Raw genomic sequence first — 14,822 nt, 5'->3', positions numbered from 1 at the left:
CTCCAGAGGAATGTAGTTATATGTGCTCATAGTTTCCTTAGAGAAACCATGAGCACATATAACTACATTCCTCTGGAGAAAAGTTTTACCCTGTAAAATTACCCATACATCAGATCAGAATAAAAGGAAATACTTTTTCTTCCTTCAGTGAGACATCCAACATGTCCATAGGGAAGAGCTTGAACAGCTTGTGGTTTGAGTGTGCACTACCTGGTAACTTGAATCCCATAAAAGCCAGGCTCTCAAAGGAGGAAGGGTTCTGCCTCTAACTAAAGGGGGGGGGAGTCCCAAAGAGTTTCAGATGTCCTAGGATTAGAAAGCTGAACTGGGGGATGGGGGAATGGAAGTCCAGTTTGAGCTGCACATGAAAGCATTTATTTATACCCCTGGTTGATTACTAAAGGATTAAAGAGGCAGATGAGACTGATAATGTGACCTTACCTCAGGCTTTTAAAGGCGGCTGTTTCCCCCACTGCTTTTTCTCTAAAAACTTTAGAGCCGCAGCAGAATGCTTCTAACTACCTTCAGCTCATGAAGCAGCCAAGCCAGTTTGACCAGCATGAGGGAAACACTGAACTGCCAACTCCAATCACATGAACACTAGTTACTAATTATCTTCTGGCCTCTGTGGGGAAAGATATAGCTGCTCACTGATTGGATCCTGAGGTTGAAATAACTCCCCAGGTCTCCCTCCACGCTTTCACCGGAGCAGCAAGAAGTGACTCAAATGCTTTGAGAGACGTTTTAAGGACAGATACAGCTTTAGGCGAAACTGTACCTGTCCACATTTCAGCCCCGCCCAGGCCCATGGAAGAGAGAAGTAAACCTTGTGTCTTTGAGCACACTGTGAAACATGTGTGAAACCTACGAGATCAGAAAAGAGGAATGGAAAAGAAAGGGCACTGAAGCTCCAGCTGGGAGTACGAAGATTGCAGGAGTCTACAGAAAAGGGACCTTACAATGCTGGATGGATTTTACGGAGATGACTTGGATTCCGGGTCCCGGACCACAGGGCAGAATCGGCCCTTCAGAAAAAGGCATTGTGGTTACTGGGATTTTGAGCAGAGTGAACCAAGTGATATGGACCACGATGAAGTGAAGGAAAGTGGAAAGGACCGTTTGTACCACAGAAGTGGGACTCAAGACTGTGATGGTAATAGGAATTCAGAAAATACAGGTTATGGGAACTCATGTTCTGGGACTAAGGATAATTGGCCTACAGGAAGCCCAGATGTAACCTGGAAAGCTGGAGGATATGGGGAGACGAGTGGATACGTGGATTGTAGGAATCTGAATTATAATCCCAAGGACTCTAAAGAAATTAAACAATGGACTTGCTACAGGGGTTTGGATGATTCTTTGGGGAATTTTGGTCAACCTCAAAACTGGCATATAAACCACAGGAATTTTAATTATAATATTGAGGACTGTAAAGAAACTAATATTTATTATAGAGACCTCAACACTTCATATCATGTTCCTGGGAATTATACTAATGGTCAGTCCGTGGATTTTAACGGTGTCAATGAAGGTAAAGAATTTCTCAAATACTCTGAAGAGGGCAGGAATATTTATCAAAATGATCGAATCTGTTCCAAAGCAAGGACTCATGCCGTAGATCAGAATAATTTTGACAGAGCAAATAAAGTCTATGATGCTTTATTTGCAAATTGTGAGTATAAACTTCAGAATCATAGAGGAACAGATTCTCTCCATGGAATGAGGAATTTGGAAGATAGTGGCATTGACAAACCAGGAACGATGGCACCTGGAAGCCGAGGGATCACCCCGGATGTGCTGTGGAATCAGCGGACTAGGGGAGACCAAAGAGAACATTATTCTGGCATTCCTCAGGGCCCCTCGTTAGAGAAGAATACTTGGCACTTAGAGAAAGAGAGAAAATTAAGTGGCCCAGATACTTGGAAAAGGAACAGCTGTCTCCGCCGCACAGCACCCAGTACTCTGAGACACTCAGAATTTGTGCAAAACAGGAAGAGAACACAAGGTATGAACTCTATCAGCCTTAGAAGTATAAAGCATGGAAATAGATAAAAGGGGTGGTTATACCAGGCACCAGGAACCCTTGTGTACTTAAGGAACCCAGCTCCCAGGGTTCTTATTGACTTGAGCGAGATTTAATTCCTTTGGGAGGCACTTTACAGAGCAAGAATATATGTAGTGCTCTAAATATGTAACATAACTTTCAAAATCAGTGTTCTCATGGGAACTTTACGTGTTTTGGTTTTGTCAGGCGTCTCTCATCCCAAATATCTTTCCATTCTTAACTTCACGATTTTTGTCTTATGGGGATGGCAAATTCATTAACAGGGCACCAAGTGAAAATTTTCTGGCGTGTTCTTTCTCTCAGTCCCTACGTTTCTTTAGACATTAGTGGAAAAGATGTCTTAACTTGTTTTATAGATTGTTTATTCCTTGGAGTTCAGGAATCTTAAGTGAATGATGAGCACTAAAACTTGTTGAATTCATAACATTTCTATTCTTCATGATGCTTTATGCAGGTTAAATATTCAAATTACTTCATCTCCCTGAATCTTAACTAAGTCGTCTATCAAATGGGGACATTAAGAGTCTTTGATTGTATAGAGGTTATTTCTTCCTTGCCAGTTTTTGTTCTTCCTTTCAATTCTCTGAAATGAGCTGTTTATTTTCATTTTTAAATTTATTTTTGTTGTTGTTGGTTTTTGTAATTACTGGACTCCCTGTTAAACCTTTATTTTTATTATATATGTTATGCTCATGCCAAGCAGACTTCTTGGTTCTGGTCAACTTGAGGGAGTCCAGGTTATGGCCACAGGGTAATGGTTAGAGTCAGAAAATGCAGAACAATCTGGAAAATCCAATTCATCCCTTCATCCTAAGGGGAAATTTTTTCCTCTATGTCTCCTGCAGAATAGGCTCACTGGTTAGATGGGGGCTGGGGGGGTGGGGGGGAAGGGGGGGCAGGAGGGCGGGAGGGCCTTGGGGCATTAAAGACTGAAAAGATAAGTCCCTAATGTAATCTTGGAACTGCTGTGGTTTGTCCCTTGGTCTTCCAACACTGGCTTAACTTAACTTGAATTTCCAGGGCACCATTGTGGATAAAGCAGGGTCTCTATCTGCATTTATGAAGATAAAAATGAAATCAAACATGCTTTAGTTGGGAGGCCAGGTATTTAGCAGCTAGCCATTTTTTTCTAGGTGCATTTTTGCTTTGAAATGATAGGGATTAGATGACTTCTAAATTCTTTTTTGTATTGTTTCTATTCCCTTCCCCCACGGCTATTCCTTAGTTGAACTTTGTTTCCTATCTTTAGTTCCTTATTGTATTAAGCCTCCTAACTGTAATCAAAGTGTGTTTATTCTGTGTGACTTAGCAGGAGTCAAACCCTTCTCTCTCGGGTGTTGCAATACGCCCTGTGATCTCTTTGAAACCAGCTCAGTTCTCCCTTATATCATTTCCATTTTTACGACTCTCTCTCCATATATATATTTGAGAACCTAGCTTTTGATAGTGTGTTCCTGTCTCACTCAATCGACACCTCTTTTTATACCTCTAGTATCCTCTTTAACCTACAACAAATCTCGTTTTTACCAGAAATCCTGTGCTCTCTAACATTCTTTGCTAACTGTCATTGCCCTTCCTGAACATTACACAGTCACAACGTGTAATTACGGAGAGGAAACGAGTGTTGGAGTCAGTTGTCTGTCTGGAGTTCAAATCTCAGTTCCACCACTTACCAGTAGTGTAACTTTAGATGAATTACTGAATGTCTCTGAGCCTTGGATTCCTTATTTGTAAAATGAAGAAATAATACCTGTCATACAGTGAGGTAATATAAATAAAACACTTCATCACATGTCTGAAACATAGTAGGCACTCATAAATTATGATTTGTCTTTTATAACCCACCTTCCTTCCCACTGACAAGCTGCTGCACCCGATTGTCACTGCGTTGTCCCCTTTCTCCCAAGGTCCTCATTGACCACCCATTGGACATCTGCCCTGAGACCCTGTATTTGCAGGTGTAATTATCCAAGTGGACAGCACCCATCCCTTTCTCCTCTCTCTTTCTTCCCCACCCTGCCCCTACTCCATCCGAGAAACAAAGAGCTATTTCATGGCTGCCCCCAGCCTGCCTCCAGGCTAAAACCAAGTCTGTTCTACCAAGATTTGCCCTTTCCCTCACCTGTTTTATCAGTTCATTCTCCTGTCGAGGCCACCATCTTAGAACTTGTTAGGACAGGTTTGTAGTGTTTTGCCCTGAACCTAGGGTGTGTGACCCCTAACCCTGGACCCTGATCCTTACTCCTAGGGGCAGCTCTTTTGAGGTCACAGTGGAAAATTGGAAGTGTTTATTGAGCCTTCTAAGTTGGAGGGACTTAAATTGCAAACTCTGAATTCCCAGCCCCAGTCTCCTCCAGTTTCTGCCTGCCTTTAGTGGTTTTCCAGTGCCTTTATATAGTTATTGTCCAGAGTTGCTAATAGAGGTTAGTACTATGTAAGCTAGCACTTACGTTCCTATTACTAGACCAAAAGTTGGCACTAAGGTTCTACACTTGCTAATAACCTAAACAGTTACGGTCAGAAGGGGACCTACTGCTTCAAATTCCAGGTTAACTGGGTTAGTTTGAGTGGATTAGGATATCTAAATGAAGAACTCTTACAGAAAGAAATATGAAACTGGAATTCCGTTGAGAGTTAAGGGTAACGGTTCAGGGTTGTATAGCTACCTCACAGAGTCCTTTTATAATATTACTAGAGGGAACTTATATATCCACAAGTCCAGTGTTTTATAAATAATGGGTAACCACCCACGATTGGATCTTGATGTCTATTTAGCAGGTTACAGCTAGCATTTTTGAAAAATAAAAAAGAAGTGAATAGAAAAATTTCAAATCTATCTCACGTAGTAAAACTAAACATGTTATACTTTTGTGTGTGAGAGTGTGTACGTATACACACATACCTGTATTATGTATATCCATATACCAAGTCACAGTGTAAAGTGTAGGTCACAGTAAAATGTTTGAAAAACACTTAAATTCAGCCCACTTGTTTTCTCGATGGAGACACAGAGCTCAGAGAAATTGAAATGTGTGTCCCAATCCTTAGATCAGAAAAAGAATCTGAGTCTCTTGATGCCCAGACCAGAGCTTTTCCTGCATCCCACAGCTGAAGCTAGAAGCACAGCTATGGTTTTATTCCACATAAATGAACTTAGAAATGCTGGTAAGTCTTGTGTTGGGGGAGCCAGAAGAAGGTCTTCAGATGGAGGGGTAGCAACTGCGTTACAGGCAGCAGAGACAGAGAGGACCCTGGCTGAGGAAGGACCTTTGCTTTTAGTAGGGGGCGGGGTGTGTGTGTGTGTGTGTGTGAGGTAGCTGCAGCAGAGGCACAAAGCATATTACAAGGAATTTAGGAGGGAAGTGGTGTTGAGAATGTAAAAGCAATTCCTTAAACGTTTGAGCAGTAATTGCAGTGGAGCAGTGAAACCCAGGAAAATCTTCTGTTTTGTTTTTTTCCCCAAGATAAGAAAAAGCTGAATAGATTTGAAAGCATTTTTTTTTTTTTTTGCCAGTGTTACATAGATAGTTCCACATTTTTAGGAATCTGATAGTCAAGGTTTCTTTTCATTACAGGTATGTGAATATGATATCTCTATAGTTGCATTGTGTATTTAAACTACTGGAATAAAATATCTGCCAGTCAATCCAAGACATTAGCTTTTTACCCTGGTTAATTTCATATGCTGATTACAAGCCATGGGTATGGCAGATGCCATGAAGTCTCTGCCACCCTAGAGAGCAGGGGCATCCTCATAGGCATTAAGTGTGCAGTGAGAAATGGCCAAAAACAACCGTGGAATTTCATTATTATTGTTAGTGGTAGTGAATGATAACAACTTAATTTACTTCACAGTTTCAAAGCACTTTTTGCAGCTCTTATCCGATATCATTCTGTTATCATAAACATGAGTTATTATGTATTTTTATCAGAAACTTTTTGAGTACCAAACGCTGTTATGTTCTAGTTAGACAAAGATTACCTTAAGATCCTGAGGAGGGATAAGGCTATTGTTCTAAGACACGTGGACTGAAACCAGGCATCCTGTAGACAGACTAGCTGTTCACTTAGTCTGTATCTCTCTTTCATGGGCCATCTTTCTCTTGATGTTTTTGCTTTTCCCGGAACTTCTACTTTGGTACCCTCTTACTGCAGACCAACATTTTCCATCGACTCATAGTTTCTATTCCAATTTCACTTGAGATTATGCATGACCATAGATGTTCCAGTATTACCTTGGGGGAATTCTCATAGTTTCTGCTTCTCTTCTTATCTGATCTGCCTGATGGTTTCAATTTAAATTTCCAGGAGAGTGAGTATAATTGACTCAGCTTGAATTTTTTAGTTAGGCCTTGTGATATGAATTGACTGTTCATTGATTACGTACACATCCACGGTCCAATGGCAGTGACAAAGTTTGGGATGTGGGTCATCTAGTTTAAATCACAGCTTAGGGACTGCTGCTGGTACGAATATGGTTTGTGGTGGGCCTTGGAGTGGGCAGGCATTCTGAGGCTTGGCTAGCCCGGACCAGCCTCAGCATTTGGAAGTGAGTGAAGGTCTTTTGGTCGTCACAGTGGCAGGGTGCAGGGAACTACTTGTGTTTAGAAGGCAAGGACCAAGGACACTAAATGTCTTAGGACCATCGTACACAATGAAGAATTGTCCTGCCCCAAATGCCACTTGTGTCTCCATTGAGATACTGGAGAAGAGCAAGACTTGTGCATGCCTTTAGGAACTCATAGTTTTGAACAGAAATCAGCATTTAAACAAATAATTTTATAAGTGCTATAAAGGGAACTAATAGATCTCTCTCCCCACCTTGGCCCTACTACCTGTGTAACCCTGTTTAAATTGTTTAATCTCTCTATATGGCAGTTTCCTCACCAGTAAAACCAGATAATGTACCTATGTGATAGTATTATAAGGATTAAGTGAGTTTATAGATATATAAGTCCTTAGAATAGTGTAATAGAGTCTGGCACATGGTAAATGCTAAATAAACATGGCCTGACATCATGTCATTGTCATCATCATCATCATCATCCGTCATCATCATAGACCAGCACATAGATTCCACATCCCCTCTGAATTCAGTTCAGTGGCTATTTATGAACTAGTATTTGTACTTAGCACTGTACCAAGCATTGGGGGTACCTACCTACCTACCTATCTCTCTCTCTCTCTCTCTCTCTCTCTCTCTCTCTCTCTCTCTCTCTCTCTTTCACACACACACACACACACACACACACAGGAGTCTACATATCAACTAAAGAGATAAAATTTAAAAATATGAATTATTAAATAAAGTACACAAGTATATAGCGTAGACAGTAAATGCTATGGACAGTCATAGGAGGAAAGCTCAGTTTTTACTTGAATTATTAGAAAAGACTTCAGGAAGATATTTGAACTTGAGCTAAAGCTTAAAGGAGTATTGGGGTTGCAATAGGCAGAGAGAAACAGGGAGAACACTCTTGGTTGGGGAAACTATATGAACAAAGGTACCATAGTTGTGGTGACAAAGAAGAATACAGTGGGGTGAAGAACTAAGGTATTGAAATCTTAGAAACGAGGCGGGAGCCTGAGCAATAAGTGAGAGGTGGACCTGCACCTGTGAGTCATCTTCTCGATGTAATCACTGAAACTGATAATGATGTCTCTGAAGAAAGGAGGGACTGGGGAAGAGAGCAGGGGTCCAAGAACTGAGCCTAGGACTTGGCCACCGCTTGGGGGCAGGAGGAGGAGGAAGAAAGCCAGAAAGAAGGATAGGGCAGGATCATTTGAGGGTGTCAGGAGAAAGCCAGAATATTTAAAGAGAGAATGGCCTGTACTTTTCAGTGCCGCAGGGAGATAAGGCTGACACCCGTGGATTTGTTGAGGAGGTTATTGGTTGACTGAAAAAGACAATTTTGCTGGAATACTGATCAGGCAGAATTAATCACAGAGGATTTAGTTCGAGGGGTGAGGTCATGATGGGAGGACACAAAGACCACCCTTTCAAGACCTTTCACGAAAAGAATCAGAGATGTGACTGTAGTTGAGGGGGGTCACAGAGTTGAACAGAGTTTTCATGTGCTTACTTTTTAAAGTAAATCAGTGCTTGTTTGAAGATAGATGGGTAGATAGGAGGCAGAGGAGAGAGAGAGAAAAAGTGAATATGTGGAGGCAAAAGGAAATATATGTAGGGTCATATTTCTTTAAGAATTGGGAGATAATTGAAGCGTTAGAGAAAATAAGACATGCCTCTTCTGAGATTAGAATGAGCCAATCTGGCAGGCTCCCACCTAACTCAAAGATTGCCTATTGGGATCATGAGTTATAGTCTTAAGAAGCTAGGTGGTCTGTTTTCTCCACAAGCCAATACTTAAATTATTTTTATATAATGTTTCATCAATAATAAAGGAATATTGGTCTGGGTAGGTGGAAATCCCAGTTCTTTATAAAAGCAGGAAAGGAAAGGCAAGAAATTGAGTTAGGATAGGAAGAGGCAACCTTCTGCTTTCATGTGGACCTGAGGATGTTCACAGGTTCGTTGGGAGGAGGGGTTGAATCAATGCAGCTCACTTGCAGGACCAGAGCCAGCTTAGTCTTCAGTGGAATGTCAGGGTGGGAGCTCAGAAACGTGACACACCACCCAGTTTGATCTTTATTTCTTGAGAAACCAGAAGGTGCTCACACCGTGCACAACCATCAGGCGGGCCGTCAAGTCACAAGGGTGTGATAGTGCTGATGCTGTCATTTCTGATAGGAATGTTCTCATTTGTATACGTGACTCCACAGCAGGTCTCATTCCAATGCTATCGAGAAACCCTTCTAATCATAAATCAAGAGGAGACAGACAGATGAAATATATTGCATTTCACTGAATCTAAAACATCGTCTACCATAAGACACGGAATAATTTTATGTACCATTAGGAAGAAAGAAGACTTCCAGTTAAACTAGAATACTTCAGTTAACATGCTATTAATTGGAAAACACGTCTTGCTTCCAGAGATGTTAAAATGTGAAGAAATGTTCGTCTCTTCACCTATTTAAATGCGGAGATGCTTCCACTTACTGCCGATCTCATAGCAGTACTTAGACCAAAAAAAAAATTGTAGAATTCCTCTAGTTCCCTCCTCTGTGATTTGGAGGTAAGGAATTCCGTTTCCTCTGCTCTCCACCCCCCACTCTCCTCAGAGGAAGCTTGAAACCTGATTTACCCCAGTGCTGCAGGTTCTAAATTCTAACTAGGTGTGGTAGCTGAGTAGCTAAGGCAAACAAAAGTTAGGATATTTAATGATTTTTAAAAATCTTTGGGTAGTGTTTTTCCTCACAACCATAGCAGAGCAGTGCTCAGGGTGCTCTAAGGAATAATAATTGCTGCCATGTAAGTGCCAGTCACTGCTAAGTACTATCGATGAGGCATGCATGAGGTGTGCAGAGAAGTCCAGGACAGTCTGAACTCCATGACGGTGGTGATTTAAGTACTTGGCATTTAATAGGTGCTGAACGAACATCTGTAATCAAATGAAATATTCTATTTTGTGGCACAGACTACTCGCATCAAAAGATAAATAGTATCATTTTGCATTGTTACTTGAGAACAGAAGTTTAGAGAGAAGGGTAATCCAGGGCGTCCATCTCGTGGGCTTCAAGGACGACAGTAGGTGAGCAGAAAGGCACAGAGTCAAGCTGGGCTTGCCATGTTCAAGGGAGAATAAGGAGACAAATACTTGAAGGACGTTGTGCTGACTTCCATAATAGCAGCAAGTGCCCCATCCTCTGGGCTCACTGAGTGGAAGTGACTAACTGCCAGGGGAGTCCAAAGAGACCTCTCATGCTAGTGACACTCCTTATGGAACTAGTTAGAGGCTAGTGTGGTGAGAGTAAGTGATGTAACAGAGTAGCATAGCACGTAAGATTTCAGGGCCTGGAAGTGACCAAAAAGGCCCAACCACTTTGGTATACACACACACAGGAAGCACAGGCCCAGAGAGGTTTGTAGCATGTCCAAGATCACATGGGTAGGAGGGGCGGCACCTCTAGAACTCCTGTGTTTTGACTTGTAGTCTGAGTGCTTTATTCCCTACCCCTGCTGCCCTTTGAAGATCTAAAAGCAGTTCCACATCAAAAAGTGGAAGCCTGAGGAGATAAAGGGGAGTAGAGCAATTGTGGAAATGCTAGAGACACTTAAATTTATACATTATGTATGATTGGAGGTCCAGGGAAAACACAATTTATGTTCTCTCGTCCTGGGTTTTTTATTCTGTGTTTCAGCTAGAAACCCATATCCTAGATTTAATTATATTTTACCATCAAAATATTGGATCACATTTGGAAATAATCCATATTTTGAGAGATTGGGTTTACCCTTCTAAATAAGTATATCCAAAACACCTAATGCTTAAGATCACTCTATTTTATATTATTATTTTGTTTCATGAATTTATTTTTCTTGCCTGTTCAACTAGTTATTAAGTCAACTGGACATAACTTTAAAGACCATCTAGTTCAACGCCAGCTGATTTGCTGTTCTAGGACACCGGATGTGAAAATGACTTGCCTGAGGCTGAAGAAAGCTTGGGAGGCATTTCCATGTTCTGTGCCTCTGCCCCACCTCCTGGTACTCTGCTGGGTCGCTCTCCCTTCAGTGTTCATATATTTTTGCAATTAAAACTTTGAACAGGATTGTAATGCAAATCGAACTGATTTTTTTTTTTTTTTTGGTGCACAGTTATAAAAGATACATAAAATGTTATGAGAGCAAGTGGAAGTAATAAAAGTAAACCACCTAATAGAAGCCGAAGAAAGTCTGGCTTTATAGAGTAGGATGAAAAAAATAGCCAGAGGGTCATGGAAGTGAGCCGAGTTTGAAACATCACTGCAGTATTATTATTAAATATCAAAGTATAATACTGGAAATGGCCACACTCATATGGAGGAGTCATGTAACCCAGAACAGGCCTTGACATTTAATGGAAAGCACTGATTGGGAATGCCGTTTTGAATACGCAGCTTTAGTAGCCATGTGATCTCAGGCAAGTCATTTCATTGCTTTGTGCCTGGTTCCTCTTTTGTAAAATGAGAGCAACAATACCTTCTCCCTGAAGAGATTTGTTAAATATAACATCAGGTGTGTGTGTGTGTGTGTGTGTGTGTGTGTGTGTGTGTGTGTGTGTGTCTAGAAGACAAAGCTTTTTGTGTAGTTTTCTTGGCTGATTATGATCAAATATTTTTAATAGTAGTAATTTATTTCTAGTTAATTATTTATAAAAACTATCTTTACTCTCTTACTAACTTCACTTCTGCTTTCTAAAGCTAATGATAACCTCACAGTCTGAAGCACACCAACAGCCCACCTTTCTAGGATTTATGTATATTTGCTAAGTGTTCAAAAATGATCCTAGTATTAAACTCACTGTCCTGGCTGCATAAGAAGTTGCAGACTCCGTGCTTTGGGCACTTGACTCTTGTTTCCTCTTTTGGGTAATGCCTGGGAAAAGAAGGGCGGGGAGCTTCAAGTTAGGTTTCCCGAGGTAGAAACCCTCCCAGCTGGGATCCTACTCCAGGCTATTTGCCAAAAGAGGCAGGGCAGTTAGTTACTGAGCTAAAGCCACAGGGAAAGATTCTTCTGTTGCTCTTGCGATTTGGGACCTGAAGTTTGGTGACCCAAGAAAAGGCGTCTGTGAGCCTGTGACCACTGCGCTCTAAGTTTTACCTTGAGCAAACTTTCTCCAAACAGATATACAGTAGGTGCTGAAGGAAAGAAGCGGTGGGGGCTGGGTGGGCTGGCTGGAGTGTTGCGGTGGTAACAAGGAAAACCAGGATCTGTGATTCCTCCAGTGGGGCCTGGGGAGAAGACGAGCTCATTTACAGATAGCTTCCTCTCAGGGTTTTCTAGACAGATTGCTAGACGGGCAGCTGTGTTTTGCTTTTCTTATATGACAAGCAAAGTGTCATTTCGACAGCATTTTATTACTCATTTTCTTCAGCAATTTAAAGAGATTAAGTCAGGAAAGAAACCTCAGATTATTAAAAAGTGAAGAAAGAATTCGAAATGGATTAACAGGGTAATTGAGAGCTGACTGTATTAGAATATTTTCATTTATAGCAGATGTTCTTTTTTTATCTTGTTATTCTGTCACATCAGTATTACGTGTTCACTATAGAGAACTAGAAAATACAGTAAGTGGAAAAAGAAAAAACATCAGAATTTCTGCCACCTCCAAGACTTTTTCATTTTCAAATATATGCATTGAAAATATTTTTCTTTTTTAACAAAATGGCAATTCTTTCATAAGCTATTTTGTAATCTGCTTTTTTCATAATGTTCCATATTAATAGATACAAATCTATACCTCAATGGCTATAGTAGTAATCTATTACATAGATATGCTATAATTTCTTTAACCAGTCCCCTTTTGGGAGAAATTTTGGCTGTTTCTGTTTAGGTGACTTCCAAATTTTCTCATGTATTGAAGAATATCCCTACATGTATATATTTGTGCACTTGTCTAATTATCTACATAGAATAAATTCCTAAAAATTGACTCCTGGGTTAAAAGGCTTACCTTTTATTTTTTAAGAAGTAGAGAAAGTATTAAGGGTTTTTCCTTCCTGCTCTATTTCTTTAGGTGCCAAGTTTCTCAGGGTTACCAGGAAGGAGCTGAGGTTCCATGAAGGGGGCTCTCCGCTTTCTCGAGAAGATGATCAGTGCATAAGTCAGAAAGATCCATCAAAGGACATGATAAAATAGGCTTTTCACTTCATTTCACATTACTTCTGTCATAAATGATCTGAAATACTATTAAATATTTACTTTGTATGGCACTTACACAGATTCAACTCCAAGGGGTTTTTACATTATACTGAGTAGGATTTTATAGCTATAATCATATGAACATATGCATACATGCTTAAATACATAATTATTCACAGTCTTAATGGTAGGTGAACTGTGGCTCTACAGAGGTTAAGTCGTGCTTTTGTATCGCACTGTTTTATCATTAGTTACCAGGTGGCCGCCAAAACCCGCAGGTAGAATTCCAGGTCACAACTTTTACGATTTGCCTAGAGGTAGAATAGCTGTTGGTCAAGAGCATAGTAAGGGCTCAAATCCCAGTTTTCCACTTACTGGTCCAGTTACTGAATTTCTCTTCATTCCTCATCAGTAGAATGGGGACAACTAGGGTAGCTATGAAGATTAAGTAAGCTGATGTTTGTAAAGTGCTTAGAACTGTGCTTGACACACATGGAAAGTGCCATATAAATATTTGTTAAAATTTAAAACTAAAAGGATGGAGGGAAGCAAAAACATAGGGGTTTACCACTGAGTAAAGCCTCGCAAATTAATGGTGCAATTTTAGAAGCAGTCAGAAGAGCGCTTCACCATACGTTGTCCTCTCTCAGGTTGTTTAAAATTTCACCAGTAGAGATGTATCTTAGCATGACAGTTTGTTTTCAATTACTGGCAACACATTAATAGATTCTTGTGAGATTAAAAAGTCCTGATTCAGCTCAAGACCTCATTGACCCTTCAACCACAAATCCCAGTTCCCTTCGGGGCAAACTGACGAATTTGGTGTGTACTCCTTCCAGACCTTCTGTGCACTTATATATTATATGTATATATGGAAATATGTAGGGTTATTTTTTTTTTTTTTGCAGATTTTCTCTTTCTCTTTCGCGCACGCGCGCGCGCACACACACACACACACACACACACGCAACTTTCTTTTCTTCAATTTCTTTTAAAATCTAAGTGTTTGTGAGCTGGGAGCCGGGCTCCCAGTCCCTGGGAGTCTCTGCTGTTCTTGCTACCCTGGGACCAGCCAGCTGAGATTTGCATTCTGATGGCTTTAGGGTAAGGTACCTAAAGTGTAGGGTCGGTTCTCTTGGCAAAGCCCTGGGCAAAGTGAGGGCAACGTACTGGCATAGGGACTGAGGAGAGAGAGGCCCTGGTGCTGAAAAGTAGACAACAGCTGTTTGCTTTCCAGCTTTGCCTCTTGCCTTAAGAGATGGATTGGCGTTAAGAATTCTTCCCTAAAAAAGAGCGTCCAAAAAAAACAATGCTTAGCAGGGGTAGGAGAAGTAAGAGATAGTACTCTTGGATTGAAAGCTTCTGAAGTGTAATTGTGATTGTTTTGGATGAGGAAAGAAGAGCTAAGACAGGAAAGGGTAAGCCTGAGCAAAGCAAGGGCCCTCTTCTGCATGTCAGTCCGGAAAGCAGAGGAGTCCAGCTCCATCCTTTAGAACTGGCCCTGTTCTGATAGTCCGAGGGACTTGGGACGATTCATATGTAAATATGGGAAAGACTGGGGGAATTTTAGGGGCTCTCTGAGCATTCCTGAGCTCTGGGAAGAATCTACTCTGCGGGCTTGCACGCTGACCCACACACGCTCGCTCGCCAGACTGGGCACTGCAGGTGCCTCCGGGTTGGGTTGCTGGAGCCCACACAGAGGCGGAGTCAGCCTCCTTCTCACTCAAGTGCAGTTTGGAACCAAACCAGAATTCAGAGATTTTCCTCACCAAAGACAGAGCCAACTTTCAGAGGCGGGGGAGATGTGAGTGGCTTTTCTCTTTAATTGTACTTTAAAGTGTGGTAGGTAGAGCTGTGGGAAGCTGCGGATTGACCGAATCCCTTCCTTAGCACGCTGGAGAATGAGCCCGGAGATAAAAGGCTAACCTGAGAGGGTGGGGGTATCTTGAAAAGGCAGGGGTGGAGGGGTAGTGGGGGGTCAGGAGGGTCGAGACTGGGGGGATGGGGAGG

At 41.4% G+C, this 14,822-nt stretch overlaps 1 protein-coding gene across 4 annotated transcripts in view; it reads left to right on the top strand.

The window, feature by feature from the left end:
• Positions 1 to 14,822, top strand: part of LOC107499760 (dynamin binding protein) — a 91,302-nt gene that overhangs the window by 52,627 nt on the left and 23,853 nt on the right. The window contains exon 1 of one of the 4 annotated variants that reach the window (XM_016124244.2): positions 63 to 2,005. The exons of the other annotated variants lie outside the window; for them this stretch is intronic. Coding sequence (XP_015979730.2) covers positions 961 to 2,005 — 1,045 coding nt within the window. The 5' untranslated portion in view covers positions 63 to 960. Of the gene's footprint in view, positions 1 to 62; positions 2,006 to 14,822 lie in introns of those variants that run through there. 4 annotated transcript variants of the gene reach the window in all.

The sequence above is a fragment of the Rousettus aegyptiacus genome, unplaced genomic scaffold, assembly GCF_014176215.1.
Source record: "Rousettus aegyptiacus isolate mRouAeg1 unplaced genomic scaffold, mRouAeg1.p scaffold_m13_p_6, whole genome shotgun sequence".
Taxonomy (NCBI): Eukaryota; Metazoa; Chordata; class Mammalia; order Chiroptera; family Pteropodidae; genus Rousettus; species Rousettus aegyptiacus.
Note: the sequence above shows the minus strand (reverse complement) of the source record. Positions and strands in the feature narration are given on the sequence as shown.